The sequence below is a fragment of the Apostichopus japonicus genome, chromosome 17 (genome assembly GCF_037975245.1).
Source record: "Apostichopus japonicus isolate 1M-3 chromosome 17, ASM3797524v1, whole genome shotgun sequence".
Taxonomy (NCBI): Eukaryota; Metazoa; Echinodermata; class Holothuroidea; order Aspidochirotida; family Stichopodidae; genus Apostichopus; species Apostichopus japonicus.
In genome coordinates this window covers 15,239,122-15,263,512 of record NC_092577.1, presented here as the reverse complement: position 1 = coordinate 15,263,512, position 24,391 = coordinate 15,239,122, and the positions used below count along the sequence as shown (strand labels likewise).

Here is a 24,391-nt window from a genome sequence, read left to right as displayed (position 1 = left end):
GTTGTGAATCACTGACATCACATCTTTTTGCCTCATTTTCGGCTTTCGTACATTACGTGTTAGATACAAAATGTCAAAATATCCCAACAACTATAAATATTCTTAGTTTGATCTATCAAGTTATTATATTTTTTCTTCTTAAGCTCCATGCTCGCTCGATCCTTGTTATGTGGATTGTGTGGAAAGTGAAGATACATATGTCTGTCTGTTTGAAGGTGAATATGAAGGTGGAGGTAAGTTGTTTGTAATCAATTTGTAATAATTCTTCTAATTTTTTAAGTAAGTGCAATATGTATTCCTAATATCAAAACAAGAAGACTTATGTTACACTTAATATGGTCAAAAATAAAGCGTTTACGATAAGGAAGAAATTCAGTTTGCAACATTTTTACTTGTATAGTCTGAACAAAAATGATCAAAGAAAGTGAAAGTTGGTATGTTTGGGGCTCACTCTCCAGGTTAGCTCTATTTACATTTCATGCTCTCTTTTTATTAATTTGCAACGATAATTATTTTTTATATGTGTAGCCATTTTACCATGAGATGTGGTGTTTGGGAAATATACATATATGTTGTGTAATTATAGTATATTAAGACATTTTTCTATGTGAGGGCAACATTGAAAATACATTGCAAATATGTAAATGTACAGTATGTATACTAAGCTGTTCAAAATACGGGCTGGGACAAAATTGCCCAGTTTTTTACCTACAATCAGTCATATATCAACCAACATTCAAACCAGTTGAGCAAAGCAATACAGTTATTTGGGGTACAAATTTGACCAATTATTTACAATACGTCCTACTTTCGTGAGCAAATGTTTGCTGCAATGGATTAGTACTATGTTCACTGATGCAATAGCAGTATTCGCGAATTGCTCAAATTAGGGAGTTGAGTATTTGCTTACAAGATAAGAAACGGTTACGGTACGATTCGGGGAACATAATCGATGAAGTAACAATCCGATCATCATTGCTGACTTTGAATTCAACAATTAAGTGTAAAGCTGTGGAATGGAAGAACAAATAACACGTTGGAAGGTATAGTTGCGTCTCAATTTCGATTAAATATGATACTTAAGCCTATTCGATATTTTGCTTGAGCTGTAGCTGAGCCGAAGTAGGCTAGGTCTAGGAAAGGTATAGTGTGTAGATACATTCTTTATATACATAAGGCTTATTTAAGTGGCTTATGTCGCTAGTGAAGTTACATATAAACAAATTCTGACCTAGTTATAAGTGTGTACACACGTACATAGGATTTGACAATATGAAACAAGTGAACACATACGCTTCGGTTAGTCATACTACTTAGTTCCTCTTCATAAGGCTATGTACTTGTAGACTAGATAGGCCTAGGCCTAGTTTACCATGGTTTTGTATGCAATTAATGGCACACAAGTGGTTTGGATTAGTCTTAGCCTGTATAAGTAAGCTAACATTTATCATTTGTCAATAGTCACCCTCGATTTGAACAGTATCAGAAAGTCACAAAAATGTAATCGCAATCACTATTGTAAGTGTATTGTGTCGACTACGTTTGCCATCAGGAAACCACATAACTGAAGAAGCTGATTTATGGACTTATGAATAGGGTGGTGGTTGCAATTCTACCTTTGGTACAGTTTCATCCTGTGGTACGGTCTAAACGGCAGTGCCATCAGGGTTAAGACTGATCGAGGGTCGCTTGGTGCGCACTGTTAAAATACCTAAAGGGAAACAGTCAAATGCGTTCAATACGCAGATGATGTCACATGTATATATGTTTCAAGTCTGCCCACATTGAAGGCCCTGTCTGTCGTGACAACCGGTTTACGAAGTCTATACTTGACATGGCCTGCGTGACATTAGCCGTATATGACATGGTGAAGTTGCAGAAGAATTATGCATGCAACGTTTATCCTAATTTGATCAATCGATTATCAGAAGATTATAAAACAAGCTGCGTGAAACTTAGTAATAAATGTATGTATAGATTCTTATTTAGACTTCAACGTATATATTACTATATGCGTTGAATCCCAAACTTTTTGGTTAAACTAATCTTTGTTTGAATTTAAGCTGAGACTGGCCAAGCTCTGCTGCTTTTTCCCATGACAGTTGTTTTAATTTCCTTTTCTCTTATTCACAGAGTGTGACAAATGTTCAATTGTGTTGTTGGAAGCTCGACGCCAGACGTGGACCCTAGCAATCTGTTTCAATCATGGATCTTAGTCTTGTACGTTGTTATTTAAAACAGATGTAGATAAAGTGATGGAAATTGACACTGTAAACTTTGAAAGTGCTGATGTACTATCGGAATAGTGTTTTAGTGCACTCTAAAAGAAACTGCTAAAGCAGATAATAATATGAAGAATTGAGTAATATCTACACTGAGGTTGGCAAAAAGAAAGCGCTAAATTTTAATCAAATGTACATTCGCCAAATAAGTGAGGTAACATGTTGTCCAGAAGTATAGGAAAACATGTAACAAACAACGTCCTATGTTCCCAATACTATAAGTAGTAGTAATATTCCCCAAATCTGAAAGCGTTGATTGGTTTATGTAGTATACCAGTGGTTGGTGAATATTAACCGTTTTTATTTGGTTTATGTGTTAACATTTACTAAATTATTTGATTGATTAATATAAATATTTCATATGAACAAACTGAATTATTTCACGTGGTAGACTTGGTCATTGTATTGGGACAAATGATGTAATCTCTTTGAAGGAAATGTTGTGATAATCAGATTGCCTATGCCATCATCATCTTGTTAGAAATGCACGTATCGCTCACCTAAAGGTTTTACCTACGACGATCATGGCAGTAATTGTGTAAAAAGCTGCACTGCTGTAGCTTGCATACTTTAGATAGGGTTAGGCTTTATAAACCTATACTTATCTTATGCTGTCAGCCGCAGTAACATCTACTGCTGGCGATCATTTTGGAGCAAACAGCTCACGTCCACTTTCCACAAATGAGAGATCAATAGCAAACCTATTCACTGGCAGAAATATATCAGACGGGATTAAGTTCTATGTCCACAACAGTACTTCGTGTATATGGATATTAATTTGCGCCTCGAATGTGTTACAAGTGCCATATATAACTAGTGGCATGTGTATGTGTAATGGCCCTGTCACATTTCTTGAGTGTAATGGTTTACACGTATTAAATATTGGTAGTAATAGAGATATAGTAATAGTGGTAGTGATAATTTTTGAACAGTTATTTGTCAATTAATTTGGCAAAAAAGTTAAGAACGGAAATACTCCCAAGTATTTTAAATTATAGTAACAATTGTTCACCAATATACTAGAAGAATAAGTGGTATATTTTAAATGCTGCATTTGTATTCCATCTTTCTTTTTCTCTGAACCTAAACAGAAGTGGCTTCTGTACAAACCGTTGTTATGCAAATGTATATACTTTGTAATATCCAGGTTATAAGCTCCATACGATACTTTCTATGCTTACTGTTTTGAAACGTCACACATATTGTAGCACATGCAGTTCGAATTCAGCAGCATACAAACGGCACACTTCTGTAAGGGTTTACGTTGTACTAGGGCGTTAAGCTGGACCTCCGTTACTATTCTCTTAACAGGGTGACTTAAACCCAGTGGAGGACTGGCCACACGGGCATTTGGGCAATGCCCGGTGGGCCGGTGGGCTGGGGAGCCTGGTAAAATTTCCAGCCCATTTTTCAGAGTAGTTAATAGAATACAGACTGGCTGTGTAGAAATATATATTTTAACTGCGGGAATCAGTCATGTAAAGACTGTCCTCAATCTCTGCTGCTACAAGGTGCTCCTAAAGTTGCACCTTTTCACCGATGCTTACAAGAGCATTGAGCTTGCTTACAAGCTGCTGGTAACGCTACCTGTGTCACAAGTGGCATGTGAACGTTCTTTCTCTGCCTTGAAGAGACTCAAAATCCGTTTGAAGAAGTACAATGACACAAGAACATCTTGAGGCGTTCATGTTGATGTCTGTGGAAAAAAGGATCTTGGGCAAACTTGACACTAAAAAATCACTGATGGTGTGGCTGCCAGAAGCAGCGAACTGCGTAAGCTCCTACTCTCGTAGACATGACATGTGCTCGTGTTATTGAACATATATATTTTAGTGGATTGTATTTAGGTTTTTTCAATTTTTCCAAGCATGTTGTCACAAAATACTTGTAAACCTAATTAAAATCCAGTCTAAAACATATATTTTTTCCAATTTTTGTTTACGTTTTTAACTTTCCTCAGTTTAATGAAGTGTTGCTTCTGGAAATTATTTGTGGGTCTTCTTTAAAGGATTATTGTAACCTACAAAATTGAGAAATATAGCACCATTTTGCATCTAGGCATTCCTTAACTTCAAAAAAATCTCAACGGGGAGGGGGGCAGCCGTTCCCCTTAGACCCCTCGCCCAGGACGGCGATCACTAGTAAGTAACATATCAATGAATAATGGGCTGGTCTAGGTGAAATAATGCCCGGGCCGGTTTTAAGACCAAGTCCGCCCCTGTTTAAACTCATTATTATTCAGCTGGATATGGATCTACATATATTGCTTACCACCATAATGACAAGAGATCAATATTACTTATATTAATAGAACGGTACATACGTTAGATTCTCTCACCGATAGACTTCGGTCTAGAGATGAAGCGGAAAGACAACCGGAGTCGTTAGAAAACGCCTGCTTTGCTCGGTAAAGCCTCATAGATTAACATTAACGTGGTTAAAACTATATACTAGTACACAAACAGGTTAAGACCACTTCAATCCATCACTCTCTTTGCTATCTGAACCGCTGGTGATAGAGAGCGCAATAAAAGAAAGTCTGCACCAGGGACATATTCATATACAACTTTAATTTCACCTATTTTACATCAATGCATATTAATTAGAAATTAAATACCGAATGATCAAGTGAGATAAAAATGTACTAAGTAGTCTTGAAATTTCAATCATATCAAAGTTCAACGACTGAGCTATTGACTCGTGGGAGTTTAAAATATACAGGGGTTGTAGAATGGCATACTTATCCACTGGGCCCGATGGGGCTATTGAGGCATTTTGCAAATTGCTGTACAGATCTCACTACCAATGACCATGTAAATAGAGATAGAAAATCAATGGAACTTTGATTCCAAGTAATAAATTTATATCTAAAACTGCCATAAAATTAGCTCACATCCTGTTAAATTCCTTTTCACGAAGCAAAACTCAACTCAATACGAGAGAAAAAAGAATGTTATGTTATGCAATCATTTGGATTAAGCAATTTTCCTCGAACAAGCAGTGTCGGAATAAGACATATCGAGGAGAGAAATATCATGCTTAACCTTATCATTAACGCTTTCTCCCCTTGCAGAAATGTTCACATAAAGTAACGAAACAAGTAACAAATGGTTAATATATTCCCTTATGTTTTTCAATTGACTGAATAGTTAATATTATTTTATTTTTCGGAGAAGAGTGACAATTAGTAAGATATTATCTATATTTCTTGCTATGGTTGGTTTAAGATAATACCCTCTCTGCTATCCGGCCCGGTCTGAGTCTCATGAGATAATTTCCTTCTTCAAAGAGTGAGGTCCAAAGTACCTTCGGTTGTAATTGTAAAACAAATAGTAAAACACACAGATGTTCTAAAAAACTTCAGAAAACTTCAGGCAAAAGAAAATATCGAAGGTAGATGTCTTAGCAATCTAATATACTTATCACCTATTTGACATACAAAACTTGTCATACTCATTTTATGAAAGTGTCTGTGAAGTAATCAGGTACAATATATACCGTGCTTGCATTTACTTTATTTCACTTTCTTTACCTTTACGTCTCTGAAAGCTTTCACCAAAGCATGTCAAGGTCTACCTGACCTAGTATTTGTAGCTGAAGGCAATGAAACCTACACAGCTACATGGTATATGGACGTTTCTCTAGGTTACGTGAGAGCAAAATACCCCGGATTTCCATTTGCCGAAGTTGCAGTTATTGGCAACAATATCTTCCAGTTTGAGTTTTACATTGGGACAACGAGAATTTACGTTTTTGGCGTCGGTGATATACTTCTCTGTTCCTTTGACGTCACAGTATTGCAAAGTAAGTAAAATGTGTTATTTCTCTCATGAGTGATCTAAATCCCAGTTACGTATCACGTTCATACATCAGTGTTTTTTTAGGGTTGGATCATATATACTTTCTGATTGCAAGATTTCCAATACCCTCTTTAATCTTCATTGCTTCTGGAATCCACTGCTATAGGTAAGGCTCTGTAGGATACGTCCACATTTATAGAGTTATTGTTTTTGTCTTTCATTTGTTTCAATGAGAAACAGTACGTATGTCACTAGCAATCTGATAAAAGCAACCGGTTAGCTGGATATATTACGACTTGAATGTCGATAATTTGGTTACAATAACCTGTCCGTACTTAACAATAGTCCTATACGCGTTTTAGATTTGTAAAATGAAACATGGCATCAAATACGAGGAAGGGGTCTAAGGGAGAGGTGTTTTCTAAAAGGTGCAATAATGCCATTATTGCCATCATTTCAGTAAGTTGGCTTAGTACAATTTTTATTGATAAAAAAGAAAAGACAACCAAGGGATTTCTTGGCAACAAAGCCAGCCACTGGCATATTCTGTTTGAAGTAATGAAACATCAATAATAGTAACCACTGGTACAGTTAGTATAGACATTCATGCGAGAGGTACACTTAAGGAGTACATTGAAGGTTTTGTAGGGGAGGGGGGTGGGAATAGTCTCTCAATTTATTTGGTCAAAATTGCATATATGCTATAGGTTTCTGAGTGAGGTCAAGGGCAAACTATGACCCATTTTTGGCAAGTTTGCCCTCTTTGGCACACTTTCAAATCACGGTAAAAAGACTGATACAGATGGAACATTTCATAACTTAGGCTACGCCCACTCATCCTTAAACTCTCTGCGGTATCCTAATAATCCTTCTACCATACGAATTGAAAGCACTCAATGGAATGAGACCTAGCATAGACTTATTCTCAAGTTTTTGTGCTAGACTGCTAAAATGTTGATGAATCCATCCAAATCGATGATCTCGGATAGTTCCCTCTCAATATGTAATAATGTGAGATTACTGACTGTCTGACATCGTGTAGGTCTTGTTTAGCTTCAAAGCTACGTTCATACTTATCCCGGGACGTAGCCGGGGGGGGGGCAAGGGGAGCGACTGCTTCCCCTTTTCAGTGTGGAAAAAATGTTTAAAAACTGTTTTTTTTTTAGCATGGTATTTTGTCAGTGCTCTTTCGATCTTAAAAACTCGTCGGCTCCGTTAACTCGATTATAATCGTAGTAACATTCGGAACTACTGATTCAACTACTTACATAGTTTGGCAGATGCAATTAGCTAAATTTAGCCTAAAGCCTATTACAAGCCTACAGTTGGCCACTGCGTAACAAAATACATATTGCCTACCTAACCGCACTCGATGGAGTGTCACGAACCGTATGCACAACAACGTCATTCAACGTTCGTTCTCATTCTTTCTTTATGATTCGTCATAAGTTGTTGCACGAACAGCAAGTTTGAAGCTTAGCTAGCAATCGTACGTGATACGCACTTCCTGTAAATAATTATTACACTGCTAATACTCTGCAATAACGATATTTGTTTTTAGGCCACTGCACATCTGGCTGTCTCACAAAATACGAAAGATTATGTTGTCCATCAGTTAAGTACGTCAAATATATTAAAGTACAGATATTGGACAATAAACGAGAATCATCCGACTGGAAAAAATTGTAAAAGAGCACTATATTTGTCTTCTGATTCTGATCAAATATGTAAAAGAACATGTAAAAGAATTCAAACAAGAAACAAAATCTGCTGATAATATGATATCATATGATAATTACGAAACTGGGAAAGCATTGCACCAGATCACATCTAGGGACCTTCAATTGTTAAAAAATATCTAACGGGAGGGAGACACGCCTCCTCTTAGACCCCATCCCCATATAAATTCCTGGCTAGGTTGCTGCATTTAACGCTCGAGACAGGAATTGCGAAATAACTCGGTGGACACATATTTGTACGGTTCTAGAAAAAAAGTCAATAACAACTTTGTGGGTGGCGAAATCTCCACGGGGTCAGTAAACCTACGTTGAAAAGTCGCTTAGCTTGCGGAACCATGTGTTTCAGGTCTTCTATGTTCGTGTCGAATATATTTCCAAACTCTGCTACGCTTTCAACAAAAAGAAAATGTTCACTCTGTAGATTGAGTGATTGAATCTGTCTCATGATTTGACAGTTTTCTGTCGAAAAAACGCTTCTACATTTCTGCAGTGATTGCATCTACGATAGGATAAAATACGTGGGTCTTGATACTTCCTTTGTTGAATGAGCCTATTTTCCATGGTCATTAGTTCGGTTATGATGCTGTACCGTAGTCTAAGTGGTAATCGTCTTTGTCGTATTTGCTCAATGTTGGTATATGTAGATATTTTACACGAGTTGGCAAGATCTATTGTCAACAGTCATCAACTATGAACAGTCATCAAACGCGTCTTCGTCACCAGACCTCATCCTTTGTATGCCATTTTTTAACTCTTCCACGATATATGTTGCCCTTGCCAGATCTAGGTTTGGATTTTGTAGCACATCAGAGAGCCCTTTGGATTCATGCAGTACAGTACAGACGATGGTCAGCCTCACCACAAAATAAGGTCAAATTGAACCAATAATGCCCGGGCACCGATCGCTCTGCTCCGTCTGCATTGGATTCTAGAGAAACTTCCTCTAAGGTCTTGAATGTGGCCGTCAAACGGTCTCTGACGTTACGGCAGGAAGTATGCCTACACGTCCATCTTTGTGTCGCTTAGTGTAGGGAGTTCCCGAGGTGCTTCGTTTGGGTACATTTGGTTTTCTTGTACCTCTGGTGAACATATGACCGTGAAAGAAACACGTATAGTTTCTCTAGTAGGGCGAAGAATTCCGCAGCATATGTAATACTCTTCATAGTATCCACAATGACCAGGTTGAGGCGATGTGCATGACAGTGCACGTAAAACGCATATATTGCCACCTTCTGCACACTCTGTGCAACGCCATTTTGTTTCCCGCTCGTTACTGGAGCACCGTCGTAGCCTTGGCCAACAAGATGTTCTTTGCTATCTAATCCAAATGACTCCAAGCACTTAATTATGTAGCTGCTCAGGCTCTTGGCGTCAAGCTTTTCTGCTGATTTGAAAAGTAGGAATCGCTCTTTGATACTAACTTGGAAATAGTAGCGAAGAACTCAGGAGAGTTGTTCTGTTTTTAGATGCATCTTTCGTCTCGTCTACCAAGAGAGAAAATTCCCCCAGCCTCTTTCACTTCGTCTATAATCTCCGTTCTTTACTCTGCCAGCATTTCGATTATCTCGTTTGCGGCAACTTTGTTTGTCAACAAGTTTATACGCGGTTGTAGTTGTTTATACGTCTTTATACGATCATTTGCGCGTAGATATGTCCAGTTATACGTGAGCGGTACTGTAGATATGTATAATTATTATTAGACTAATAACATGATCGAGATGCAATTAACTGGTGATTTACGTGACGACATTTGGTATTTTTTTTTCGGGGAACACAAATTTTAACGAGGGGGGGTGGGGCAAGTGGTGGGGCAAGGTGTCTGACTGGGGCGCAGCCCTTCTGCCCGCTGCTGGTTACGCCACTGACTGCAAGGGTGTTTGACTTTATTTTCCAGCTTTCTTAACATTAAATTCGTGTGATACAAGACTTCTTCTCGATGCAGGTACATTGTTCAAGTCGCTATTAGTACTGTCAAGAATAAAAAGAATGTGTTCAGACCAAACAAACGAAAAACGTATTGCTTTTTGTGTTAACACACTACCGTTGCCGTAAAGCATGATTTTAGCAAATAGTATGTCAACGGCAAATATAACGTAGCCGTAAACTTTAGATAGACGGTATGAAAATTGCAATCTAAAGAGACGATGAAGGGGTAACAAGTCGAAACTCAACAATTGTAGACAGGGGAATAACAATCATCCAACTCAAAGGGTACAAACGGGGCCTGTAACTTGTTAGCTTTTCCTTTCAGGTACGTTATGATAGCTTACTCTCTTTTCCGAGAATTACAACATTAATAGTTGATTTGCATTGTTATTTGCAACCATACGAAATGATGTAACAGTGTCGAAGGTTAAGCTCAAATTTGCTGTATACTTTTTGGTGACAACGCAGACATTATATAATTAAATAAGGGGTTAATCAACGGTCTAGCGTGCGTTACTCACAGGATTAATGCACGATCGGGGGATAATGCAAGCGATGCACAAGGGCGGAGCCCGAGTGCATCCAGCGATAGCATTAACACCCGGAGTGCATTAATCATGTGAGTAACGCACGCTAGACCGTTCATTAACCCCGTTCATTCATACACTACCATTTGTGTGGGGGAAAATCATAAAACAAAACATTTTTGGTTACATATAACCAAAGATTTATTAAAGTGATGCCCCGTACTTTTACCGTGCGTTACTCACAGGATTAACCACGGTCAGCTGACCTGAATGGACCAATAGGATTTTGGAATCTTTACTAAGTATGAATGAACGCAATTTTATTCATTATTGACAATTGTGTATATGTAATCTTTTCGAAGATCCATGCTACCGTAAAGACGTTTGTGGAGCAAATTTCCGATGCATAATAAACCAAGATGGACCTCCCTTCTTCACATGCGAATGCCTAGCCAACGTTTCAGAAGACTGCTCAATGTATGGTAAGATTTATTTATATATATATATATATATAAATAAATGAAAACGTAATGAGAAGGAATATCCAGAACTGTGAAAAAACTTCCAGCCTCCACCGGGATTCGAATCCGGGCCTCCCGCTTTGTACACGGACACCCTAACCAACTAGGCCATGGACGCTGATTGTATGTCAATAGGTTTGAAACCGTTAAGGAAGGTCGATTCCTAAAGCCGCATCTCGAAAAGAGATACTTTGAACAGACTTTATGTTAATGCAATATATATATATATATATATGTATATATATATATATATAATATATATATATATATATATATATATATATAATATATATATATATATATATAAATGCCTGTTATTGTTCAATGATTTAGTAAATGATTCAGTAATACTTCATGAGGTCCGATAACGCCCTTGTAGCCTGTAATTAATAAAAAATGTACGATGATAGCTGTCTCTTATCTCTGCAATATTCATTACCAGCAAATAATTATAGCCCATCATTTATCATTATGAATAGTCCTTCTACTAAATTGAGCCGGCGTTTAAAAGAGAAGTAAAGAATGTTACTTCAAATGCTATTGGAATTCTTTCTCGTGCTCTTTATTCCATAGATTTGGAAATGTGCACTTCCTGTAATTACGACGCGGAAGAATGCAATTTAGACGACAACGTTGGTTATTGCTCATGTAAGGCAGGATTATTTGAATGTCAGCCAGGTAAATAACCGTATATATACAGTGAAGAAACTTCCATCCTCCACCAGTAATCGAAGCCCGGCATCCCGCTTTATATGCGGAGACCCTAAAATATAGACCATTGACACTGATTGTATGTCCAGATATACATGATTATGTAATAGAATTTTATATAATGTTATATGATATAATATGATATGATATAATGTAATTTATTCCCGTTTCATTGATTTCTGATTTTTTTTTATTCATAATATTTTTGCTCACGGTTTCACCTTAGCTTTGCACATAACCGTAATACGTTCTGCATAACTGAAAGTTATTGTTAACTCATAATATATCAGCCTATAAAGGTCAGTAAGACAAACGTTGCTCTCACTTGAACGCACTTTGAACACGAATGCTTTTTATTGCATTTTGCAGTTGACGTAAATTTCGCTATTGGGCACTATGAAGTAAGTGAAGATTCTGCCACCGTTACAGTGGATATCATAATGAGCGATTCCCTGCAGAAGAACATATCGCTGGGTAAATATAATTGACATTAAATTGTTTCTTGCAACAGTCTTGGAAAATAAGTAAGAACATATGTAATATCTCCGTCAATGAGTTAAATTACATGTATTTTACCTTTCCTTTGGAACACTGTTTGTGTAACCTATATCAGGCCATGCAAAAATCAGTTATGCAAATAATGAGACATGTATCAAATTTCATAACATAGAAATAATACTTTTAGGGCCAATATAACCCACTTAGCATATCGAAATTTAATCAATTCGTGCCACAAAGTGCTTTGTTGAGAGGACTGCACCTTGATTGTATTATATTAAATAACATAATATTGCATTGTATTGTAAGTTCAGGTGTGATCAACTTACTCCGCACAAACACGATTCTTTTGACTTGTTCCCTGTTGGCATTACACTGCAGTTGAACGCTTCGTCGATGAGACTCTGCATACTAATCGATACCAGGCGTTATTCCCCAATCGTACAAGATGATTTTTTAAGTTTTTTAAGAGAGTGACATATCTTTGATGTATAAGCACATCAATGATTTGAAGGATATGTGTAACATAAGCTTAATAAAATGTTGCGTAACATGTTTGATGTCATACAACAATTAGGTACGGAAGGGTTAATAACAGTATTCACATAAAAATACTCTTTTTTGGTCAAGTCAAAGCGAGTCCCTTAAAAGTGATATTGATGAATGCATCTCCATCATGATTTGTCGAAGAAAGAACATCTGGAAACTCAAGTTTTCATGGAAATGGTAAATGACAAAGCATTAAAAAAAAAACATGATAACTCATATTAATCAAACTGAGAGATTAATGTTCAGACGTGTGCTGTTGGTGGTAATCATGTCATGATGGCTGTATAACTGGTAATTTCAGTATGACCGTCACATTAAGATTGAATAACTTCCAAAGAGCTAGTTACTGCTACGGAATACGCAAACCCATTGGCATAACACGTCTGCTATCATGAAAATGAACAACGTGGAAAGTACAGCTTTGGAAGATTTTTGCTTGCATGTTAAACCAACATAATAAAACAGATTTCTCAATTAGCAGATAAAAAACTACTTCACTTTACCTCCAATTTAGATGCTATGTTAAAATTTATTGATGTTGCTTTTTGTGACTTTTTTTCACGTCTATTTTTAAGATTTAGTTTTAAGCCTTAAACAGGAAAAGGAGAGGAACTAAGAATACAAAATAAAAAAGTTTAGAAGAACTGTGACATTTCGTGGTGTTGTTTTCTCATTCACATATACGAATGCCTTGTATACCTGTCCTTCTCTACAGAATTTGAAGTGTTCGATTTCCTTGCTAAGAAAAATATTGACTATTTACCGCCAAATAGAACTGAAATAGCAATTGGGTCGATGACTGCGACTGCTGTTATCCCTATTCTTCAAGACAATGTTATTGAGAATATAGAGAGTTTCAGAGTAGACATCGTCAACGTTTCGCCTCCAGCAGTCATTGGGAACGCCAACACAGTCATAGTGGAGATCATAGATTACGATTATGGTAAACATATGCTCACTGAGCTGCATAGAACTCAACTTTCTTTTTAATAATTGCCTGAACTTGAAAGATCGAAAGAAAATGTTTCTGAAGCTATGGAGAAATATGTCAAACCACGATCACTTTTTCATAATGCTACAATATTCACTTTGTCTTTCCAAGAATGTTCCGGTTTCACAATATACTAAATAACTATATTAGATATGTACGCGACTAAATGAAGCGATATTTCAAGTATGTGGTCCCATAGAAAAGTAATGAGCTGCATTAAATTCCAAACAAGAGTTATACTCTGATTATTGAAGCTTGATATTATCTTTATTGGGTACAGAACCATGTAATAAAGTTATACGGTAATTAATGTTCTGAGCAATTGCATGTAACAGCAATCACCCAGATACAACATTGAAATATGACTTTCATTTACCGTGATTTGCATATGTGACTAATCCAAATAATATTGTTAGGGAGAATTGAGTATAACTTCGGTTTCCAATCACCTTTGTACGTAAAATGTACTTAAGTTATTATCAAGTAGTAATTGCAATTGTATATAAACAGTTACTTGAACCAAAAACAATGGATTCTCTGAATAACTAACATTCTTGCCGTATATAACAACTCGAAGATTAATAACTTATGTACTGCTTTAAATAATCATACTGAATATTTTTGTGCTATTATTTTTATTCGTAATTGCATTTTCAGCCGAGACGTAAGTAAATTGTCGTTTCACTAGCTTTAAAAAAACCAACTTTCATATGATGCTTTTCCATGTCCAATGGAATCTGCTAGACTATTGTAATGATGATATCATTATGCCTTAAGCAGTCACGGGTACAATAAAGGTTCAGCTGATGACGTCACCATAATCATGATTAATGACCTTAATCTTATAAACATATTTTTGAGGTGGAAAAATTAGCTATAATTTATACCGTTATTGCCCTGACAGGCATTGTCCAATTTACGGAGAGTCTTGGCGTCGTGGTTGAAGATGAGGGTTCCGTTTTGATACCAATTCAAATCAATCCGCCCTTTGTACCTGAACTTGATACTTTATTGGGTAAGTATGAAGTAGCAATAGTAGCAATCTGTCCGGATAATGATTTACTGGCTTCTAGTGATTTGAAACTTCTCTGTTCTAAATTCTTTGTTGATTTAGTTACTATCTAAGAATTAACTTTGTCAGAAATATCTTTCTCCAACAAATTTAGTATGGAGGTAGTTTGTTTAAGACGTTACCTTCAAAAATAATATCAGTTTATATTTTGGAAATGCACGATTACCCCCCCCCCCCCCCAAACATTAAATGATCTTTTTAAATTGTAATATATTCCAAAATTTACCTTGCAGATTCGTAAATTAACTGCCTTTCAAGATCATTTTCTAATCTGCGTACCAGTATTTACGAATGATAACAAAAAAAATTTTTGTCGTCAGTATTACGTCTCACTGGTATAACAGCTAACATCACAGACGATTTCGGAGTCGAGGAGTTAGTTCTCGTCACCATTCCTATGATGGCCAAAGGAGTGGACGTGTATATTCCTATTTCAAGCGACTCTATTATTGAAGACGTAGAGATGTTTCAAGTGTGTATTGTCGCTGTGGAGCGTCCTTTCTATATAAACACGATATTAAATAAAATAGATGTCTTCATTCTGGACGACGGTAAGTTCGTTAATAAAAGTCATCACTAAGTAAAACTACCCATATGAAACTGCAATGATAATGTCGACAAATGAGGTTATGATTAAAACATGCTTTGGAGCTTAAGCAAATTGTTCTGAACTCTCCTTCATGCCCAGTAATAGCAGCAAACGCTGCGATTGTAAGGTATGGTACGGACATTATTATTCAGACGTTGAAAATTTACGTTTCACCACAGAAAAATTCACTTTACATCATCCTATGTTAATGGCGGTGTTCGAAGTTAAAGAGAATTACATACTTAAAGAACATGTTATTCGACATTGAAATATGCTTTTCAAGTGACAGTGACTTATTGAAGAGCTTGGAAATATTTACAAATTTAGTGAAAGCTGAACAAAATGCTTTGATTAATCTATCATTATAACTTTTAAATTCAAATTTATTCAGTTTCGATTTTCGAAATTTATATTTACATTTTGGGGCTTGGGCCTATATTATATGGTATCGCATTAATAGTTAACGTAGTACTGATATATCTAACATGCTGTATAACCCTGCTTTTATATCAGCTATTAGACTATAACAAATTTAATTGCACAAATTTAATAGAACATTGAAGTCAACTTATTCTAAAACAACACTATTCCAACAGATCTTAACGAGTGTGATATGATGCTAGATGACTGCGATCCGGTCTCTTCAGTTTGCATAGACACACCCCTCGCATTTCAGTGTGTGTGTACAAACGGATTTGAAAACCAGGGTAGTGGAAACATAGCAATCAATTGTGGTAAGTGGTGTCAACGCTATATGCAACTGGAGGAATCCGGCAACATTTAACAGATGGTTACTTTTTTTCTTAGCGTCACGACTGAAATGTTGCAAAATAACATATATAAATAACAAATATAAAAAACAACAATAAAAAACAAGATATATAAAGATATTGATCTCTAGAGTAAGGCAAATATGTCACCAAAACAGAACTAGTATTGTTCGATACAGGTGACAAACGCATACAGTGGAATTACGACCTTCCTTGCCGGTTTGGAACCTCTAGACATACAACCAGCGTCCATAGCCTTGTGGTTAGGGTGTCCGTATTTAAAGCGGGAGGCCCGGGTTCGAATCCCGATGAAGGCTGGAAGTGTTTTCACTGTTCTGGATTTTCCAACTCATTACGATTTCAATTATATATATATATATATATATATATATATATATATATTCTCATTTATATATATATATATATATATATATATATATATATAAATGAGAACGTAATGAGAAGGAAAATCCAGAACAGTGAAAAAACTTCCAGCCTCCACCGGGATTCGAACCCGGGCCTCCCGCTTTGCACGCGGACACCCTAACCAACTAGGCTATGGACGCTGATTGTATAAGGGTTCGAAACCGGTAAGGAAGGTCGTTATTTCACTGTAGGCGTTTGACACCTGTATCGAACAATACTAGTTCTGTTTAAGGTGACATATTTTGCCTTACTCTAGAGATCAAACATGATGCTAACCAACTCGAAAAACATTTGTGATTCCTAAAGCCGGATCTCGAACAGATACTTTGCACAGACTTTATGTTAATGAAATGAAGGTAAACGACAAAGGCAAATGAATATATATATAAATGAAAACGTAACGAGAAGGAACGGAACCAACTAGGCTATGATTGCAGTGATATATATATATATATATATATATATATATATATATATATATATATATATATATATATATATATATAAAAGAACAGAGCTGTTATCGCGCTGTCGCCATGGCAACCGTAAACACACATGCCTGAAACCTAAATAGCCTGTGTTGATCAGTTCAGTTGCCTGATGATCGGTACGAGAGCTGTACCCGTGAAACTCCGAGTAGCAGTACGATGGTATTTTAGTTAAGTATATTATGTGATATTCTAGCTCTGCCTTGGCATAGAGCACTCTTTGTGAATATTGGCCACCATTATATGTGATATATACATACATATATATGTATAAATGTATAAATATATATATGACTTCACAATAAACAAATTCACAAAGTAGAGAGATTTTATGCTATCAGTGTCAACTTATCTTCTTTGATCTTTATTATTCTTAGTCGATGTGGAGCCACCTTTAATCTATGGATGCAGTGATGATATCTTAGTTGAGATTCCATTAGGAACAAGCGGCCAAGTAGTATACTTTCTTCAACCAAATGCCACGGACAACTCAGGAGTGGTAAATCTCATCTCTCAGAGTCACTCGCCTGGTGAACTGTTGACCGTTGGGATTACAAATGTGAAATATGTTTTTGAAGATACGTCGGCAAACGGAGCAGTTTGTTCTTTTAACATCACAGTATTAGACAGTACGTGCCATTTCCCATTAAAGTAATTGTAACCTCATTTAGTACTTATCATGTACTTTTTCGACATTTTTGTCATGAAGTGTTGATGTTCATCTGACGCTTCTTTTCGCAGTAAGCTGAAATGCTGCTTGTTTTTAAGCACCAGTGAAGGAATAGGGTAGTTGGGTAAACACAAGCCTTCATTTCGTAAGGTCAATTCATCAAAATAAATCAATAATAGGTGTTTTATAAAATCACGAAATGAACAATGGACGCGTTTCTGTTGAATGTCAAAAAACAAAACAAATTGTACACGAAATCATTGATAGACGGATGTTAAAGATCAATTTGGACTATTATAGAAGAGTGTTATAAACTTCAAAAGTGAAGCCTTGTTCTTGTTATGTGAGATTGTGCCTCCATAGTTGACGACGCCATAGGTAGGAAATACTTAATGTCGGATGCTAGATCTTAACATAATAACATAGAATTTTTTAATGGTCATGTGCAAACCGTTAGCTTTGAAAGGTGCATCAGAAAAGCCATCATTAAGCACACCTCAATAGAATTGAAATGCTTTTTTTGTTCATTAATTTGGGAGTAAAGTCCAAACAGTTGTTATAATAAAATATATTTTTGACATGACAAGACATTCCAAGCAACTTTACGGCGGCCGAAAGCAATCTGTTGAAAGTTGATGGTTTATCGAATTGCTGAAACTGAAATATTCAATTACTGTAATACATTATAGTCGACGGTTTTACATTAATCCAGATATTCTGCCTTTGGTTTCGCTGGATGTATTTTCATCACCTGTTGTAGAAGACTCTAACTCCACCATACATGTACGTTTGGAATACGAGATAGACAGTAAGTATTTAACCATGTCAACATATACCGCAATCACAGCAATGTTCATTCACTCTAAGAAAATTATTTCTTTTGTCAGCTATGTACAAGTTATGAACATTAAATCGGGATATAACATGGTTATTTGTGTACTGTTTGTATTCATCATGCTTCCTCAGTATAAGTAAAACAACCGTGGTGTACCTGTGTCATTAAATTCATATGATATGCGACAAAAAGCAGGGGCGGTTCATAGAAATGGGATTTTAGTGTTCCTCTCTGAAACGTTTCTATCGGTAAAACATTGTACAAAAATATATTTGTTCTAAAAAAAAGATGGAAACATTTTGCACTGTAAGCGCGCAGCCCGTCGTTTATTTTCTGTTGCTTGTACTGAGTCTTCTCACGCACTGCTATTTCGGTAGTAATTCAGGTATCCATCGTTTTGCCCCGGGCGCCTGTCTGGACATCCTGGATCTCTCACTGTAAAGGGCATCACGTATATTCAATAATCTTGTGAGCAATCCATAACAAAAGGTATAGGACCGATTGGTACTTGTGCCCTAGAGTATACTTCAACCTCAAATCCATTGAAAAGACCCACATTTATACCAGACCAAACACGAAATGAAATAAACTTGAATGAATATTTGTTTCTGAATTTAATATACACAACCAACAACGCGATAGCATGGTGTATGAGAGTGATATAATGTGATTTGAGGGAAACATTTAGGTCTACACCTTTATCAAGCCATTCCTATTACCGCTTTTTACAGGTTTAAAGTTTAAGGGGAAGATATTGTATTACAAGCTAAATGGTATTTTCTCTTTTAATCATTTAATTGCAGATGTCCAAAATGCTGCGGCTGTTGAGGAAATTTTTGTATGTGAGTGTTCAACGTTTACCAAGATGTATACAAGTTGGGACTTAGCGTACTTTCTTTCAGTAACTTGTTGAATATTTGTTAATTTTCAATTCATTGAAGATATGAAAGAGTTTAGGTCTTTTATCACATGGGTTAACTGTTTTGAAGCAGAACATGTGATTAGTATGGAACAAATATACCCTATTCTATATTTGCGTCGTAAATGTTTCGAGAAATACCGTGTAGAGAATTATCATAACAGATCATGCGTTTGATCAGCCAATTGACTGAAAACGGTTCCGAAACATGAGATATTTAAAATTCGAAGCTCTTTCGTTACGATACTGAAGTGAGTATATTGATGAAAAGATCCATCACTATTTTTATTTCAATATTCTTTTCAACGAATCCCCACAGCTTTACATTATGAAGAAATTACCGCATCAGAAAACGCGGACTACCAGATTATTACTTCAAGCGTCATGATAAGTGCAGGAGAAGTAGCTGGCAGTTCAAATGTTGTAATACTCGATGATGACGTCATCGAAATGAATGAAAACTTTATCATTTCGATTGCTGGTGTTGACGGCAATGCCGTCGCCAACCCGACCATGAGCACTGTAACGGTAACAATCGAAGATAACGACATTGGTAAGGCTCGAAAATTTAATGGAAATAACATAAATGAGTGAAATACATACATTTTGTGTCGGCAGTATCGCAAGTAGGATAGTCAGATTTTCAGTGACGATAAAATTCCGCGAAAAATTAACGCAATGAACTGAAGAGTTATGAATGCTTTTTGTCATTCATGTTGCTTATAGTGTTTTTCTCTCTTAATCTACCATTAATAACGGATTAGTTTCAAGTACTACTTTTATATTGTTAATGTAATGATATTGCTTGATTTCAAATCTTGTTCATTAACAGGCAATGTTTGTTTCCCGGAAGTGGCAATAAGTGTCAGCGAAAGTGATGGTGTCGTTGTTGTCCCGCTTGGAATCAATTTGCCCTTGATACCTGATAGGAACATCTTAGTCAGTAAGTGCTTTTAACAATGTGATAAAACCCGAGAACCTTAAAGCATCTGCCTATGCTTATCATTCCAATTAAAGGTTTCTTCTCGAGCAAAAGTAATTAATAATTCTGATCTTTAGAAGTTTGAATATGCCTCGATCCCTATCAGTAATAGGTTGTGTGAAAGTTTGATTTTTTTCCAGTATTGTAAACGGGTGTAGACGAAGACAACGGCCTAATACGACGGAATAATCTATTTGTGCGTTATTGTATAAATTCATTGAACATGTCTGACCCAAGATATCATCATTATGACAGCTTCTTTGCATATTTAAATTAAAATGTTGCATCTGAAGAGAATATATTGACAAGTGTAAAATTTGCTCGCAGCTTTACAAGTCATGGCAATAACAGCTGATCAAGGAGACGATTTTGGAGGAGATGATACTATTTTTGTAACTATACCGAAGTTGGTAGGAACAATAAATGTTAACATTGTAATCATCAACGACTTCATTACTGAAGACACGGAAACATTTCAAGTGATAATTACAGACGTAGATGAACCATTACAGATTGGATCGAGCTGCACGACGGTAATAACCATAGTGGACGACGGTGAGTCCTCCATAATTGCCGAATATTCTCCTTGAAATATCACGATATTCTTGAAAGATGTACACATGTGTCTGCAAAATAATTGATAAATCAAAAGTCTAAAGATGAAGTAAGTTAATGATTTATCTCAAGTGATAGATGTTCTTAATTCTCAACAACTTGCCATCGGCTATGGATCGTTGGATGTACTTTTGGAGGAAACTACCGAAGCCTAAATAACAAAGTATTCCATTTTGCACGTCATGAAGATTAAAAGAATAAAACTGACTCCTTAACAACTGTTCGATACCTTCATGGCATTTGATATTATTTTCCTTTTGTCCAATAGCACCAAATTTGTCTGTACATGGGCAATAGTTAACTACAAAGTTTGAAATGTTTTATCGGACCATTAGTTACATAGTCAAGTGGAATACCTTTAAACCATTATTCAGCTCTATCTCATTTGGCATGAATGATAATGAAACTGTGACTATTAGGTCCACACAATTCAAGATTTAGGTTAAATGACCACATATTGATCACCATGAAGCGTTTCTTGAAACTGTTGCCACAAAACTTCAAACCCGCTCTTCAATGAAGAAAGTAATTCATTTACCAAAGCAAAAGTTTCATATGTTACTGTAGGAGACGTTAAGATCAAGATACTTAGTTGATGGACATCGAGATACTAAATTAAATGGTTATATTTAGATTGGATTAATTAGTTAAGATAGCAAATCGCAACACGTATTTCCAACTACTTATCATTTTCTAATTCTTAGATATTCAACCAATGATTTCTCTTGATATCATTCCGCCCTCTGTTATCGAAGATGCCAGCGCCATCATTCTAATAGAAATGTCGAGTCCATTGTCTTTCGAGAACGTTACTGTATGTGAGTATTCAAATTTTATCAAGATGATATAAGTCGGAACTTGGGCGTATTTCCTGTTAGTAATTTGTTGAATATTTGTTAATTTTGCATTCATTGAAAGCAAGAATAGGCTTCAGGTCTTTTTATAGCATGGATAAACTTACATTTGAATAGGTTCTCGAGAAATACCGGTAGAGATGTAATAAGTAAATAAACGATCATGATTGTTGTCAGTAATTTGACTTAAAAAATGGTTCCGAAACACGAGGCAGTTCAAATTCGAAGCTTCTTCGTTACGAAACTGAAGTGAATATATTGAATAAAAGATCCATCACTTTTTGTATTTCAATATTCTTTTCCACGAATCCCCACAGCTTTACATTATGAAGCAATTACCGCATCAGAAAACGCGGACTACCAGATTATTACTTCAAGCGTCATGATAAGTGCAGGAGAAGTAGCTGGCAGTTCAAATGTTGTAATACTCGATGATGACGTCATCGAAATGAATGAAAACTTTATCATTTCGATTGCTGGTGTTCACGGCAATGCCGTCGCCAACCCGACCATGAGCACTGTAACGGTAACAATCGAAGATAACGACATTGGTAAGGCTCGAAATTAAACGAAAATAACATTTATGAGTGAAATACATACATTTTGTGTCGGCAGTATCGCAAGTAGGCTAGTCAGATTTTCAGTGACGATAAAATTCCGCGAAAAATGAACGCAATGAACTGTAGAGTTATGAATGCTTTTGGTCATTCATGTTACTTATAATGTTTTTCTCTTTTCATCTACCATCAATGACAGATTAGTTTTAAGTACTACTGTTATATTGGTAGCATTATTATATTGCTTTGTTTATAATCTTGTTCATTAACAGGCAATGTTTGTTTCCCGGAAGTGGTAATCAGTGTCAGCGAAAGTGATGGTGTCGTTGTTGTCCCGCTTGGAATCAATTTGCCCTTGATATCTGATAGGAACATCTTAGTCAGTAAGTGCTTTTAACAATGTGATAAAACCCGAAAACCATAAAGCATCTGCCTATGCTAAACATTCCGATTAAAGGTTTCTTCTCGAGCAAAATAATAATTCTGATTTAACGAAGTTTGAATATGCCTCGATCCCTATCAGCATTAGGTTGTGTGAACGTTTGACATTTCATTTTTCCAGTATTGTAAACGGATGTAGATGAAGACAACGGCCTAATACGACGGAATAATCTATTTGTGCGTTATTGTATAAATTCATTGAACATGTCAGACCCAAGATATCATCATTATGACAGCTTCTTTGCATATTTAAATTAAAATGTTGCATCTGAAGAGAATATATTGACAAGTGTAAAATTTGCTCGCAGCTTTACAAGTCATGGCAATAACAGCTGATCAAGGAGACGATTTTGGAGGAGATGATACTATTTTTGTAACTATACCGAAGTTGGTAGGAACAATAAATGTTAACATTGTAATCATCAACGACTTCATTACTGAAGACACGGAAACATTTCAAGTGATAATTACAGACGTAGATGAACCATTACAGATTGGATCGAGCTGCACGACGGTAATAACCATAGTGGACGACGGTGAGTCCTCCATAATTGCCGAATATTCTCCTTGAAATATCACGATATTTTTGAAAGATGTACACATGTGTCTGCAAAATAATTGATAAATCAAAAGTCTAAAGATGAAGTAAGTTAATGATTTACCTCAAGTGATAGATGTTCTTAATTCTCAACAACTTGCCATCGGCTATGGATCGTTGGATGTACTTTTGGAGGAAACTACCGAAGCCTAAATAACAAAGTATTCCATTTTGCACGTCATGAAGATTAAAAGAATAAAACTGACTCCTTAACAACTGTTCGATACCTTCATGGCATTTGATATTATTTTCCTTTTGTCCAATAGCACCAAATTTGTCTGTACATGGGCAATAGTTAACTACAAAGTTTGAAATGTTTTATCGGACCATTAGTTACATAGTCAAGTGGAATACCTTTAAACCATTATTCAGCTCTATCTCATTTGGCATGAATGATAATGAAACTGTGACTATTAGGTCCACACAATTCAAGATTTAGGTTAAATGACCACATATTGATCACCATGAAGCGTTTCTTGAAACTGTTGCCACAAAACTTCAAACCCGCTCTTCAATGAAGAAAGTAATTCATTTACCAAAGCAAAAGTTTCATATGTTACTGTAGGAGACGTTAAGATCAAGATACTTAGTTGATGGACATCGAGATACTAAATTAAATGGTTATATTTAGATTGGATTAATTAGTTTAGATAGCAAAACGCAACACGTATTTCCAACTACTTATCATTTTCTAATTCTTAGATATTCAACCAATGATTTCTCTTGATATCATTCCGCCCTCTGTTATCGAAGATGCCAGCGCCATCATTCTAATACAAATGTCGAGTCCATTGTCTTTCGAGAACGTTACTGTATGTGAGTATTCAAATTTTATCAAGATGATATAAGTCGGAACTTGGGCGTATTTCCTGTTAGTAATTTGTTGAATATTTGTTAATTTTGCATTCATTGAAAGCAAGAATAGGCTTCAGGTCTTTTTATAGCATGGATAAACTTACATTTGAATAGGTTCTCGAGAAATACCGGTAGAGATGTAATAAGTAAATAAACGATCATGATTGTTGTCAGTA

The 24,391-nt window shown here is 36.0% G+C and overlaps 2 protein-coding genes and 1 non-coding gene across 3 annotated transcripts in view; 2 read left to right on the top strand and 1 right to left on the bottom strand.

The window, feature by feature from the left end:
• The window catches only part of LOC139984883 (uncharacterized), a 94,955-nt gene that overhangs the window by 25,204 nt on the left and 45,360 nt on the right, over positions 1 to 24,391 (top strand). The window contains exons 3-16 of the mRNA XM_071999006.1: positions 144 to 233; positions 5,832 to 6,086; positions 10,637 to 10,756; positions 11,369 to 11,473; positions 11,876 to 11,980; positions 13,269 to 13,496; positions 14,449 to 14,559; positions 14,937 to 15,167; positions 15,802 to 15,939; positions 17,267 to 17,518; positions 18,272 to 18,367; positions 19,198 to 19,236; positions 19,633 to 19,866; positions 20,146 to 20,256. Coding sequence (XP_071855107.1) covers positions 144 to 233; positions 5,832 to 6,086; positions 10,637 to 10,756; positions 11,369 to 11,473; positions 11,876 to 11,980; positions 13,269 to 13,496; positions 14,449 to 14,559; positions 14,937 to 15,167; positions 15,802 to 15,939; positions 17,267 to 17,518; positions 18,272 to 18,367; positions 19,198 to 19,236; positions 19,633 to 19,866; positions 20,146 to 20,256 — 2,115 coding nt within the window. The remainder of the gene's footprint in view (positions 1 to 143; positions 234 to 5,831; positions 6,087 to 10,636; positions 10,757 to 11,368; positions 11,474 to 11,875; positions 11,981 to 13,268; positions 13,497 to 14,448; positions 14,560 to 14,936; positions 15,168 to 15,801; positions 15,940 to 17,266; positions 17,519 to 18,271; positions 18,368 to 19,197; positions 19,237 to 19,632; positions 19,867 to 20,145; positions 20,257 to 24,391) is intronic.
• Positions 16,469 to 16,541, bottom strand: Trnac-gca (transfer RNA cysteine (anticodon GCA)). The gene has a single exon. It is a non-coding gene; the product is annotated as a tRNA-Cys (tRNA).
• On the top strand, positions 20,282 to 23,052 carry LOC139984890 (uncharacterized). Its single transcript, XM_071999015.1, has 3 exons — positions 20,282 to 20,850; positions 21,615 to 21,728; positions 22,082 to 23,052. Exons 1-3 carry the CDS (start codon positions 20,634 to 20,636, stop codon positions 22,330 to 22,332), a joined length of 582 nt encoding a protein of 193 aa, XP_071855116.1. The 5' UTR covers positions 20,282 to 20,633; the 3' UTR covers positions 22,333 to 23,052.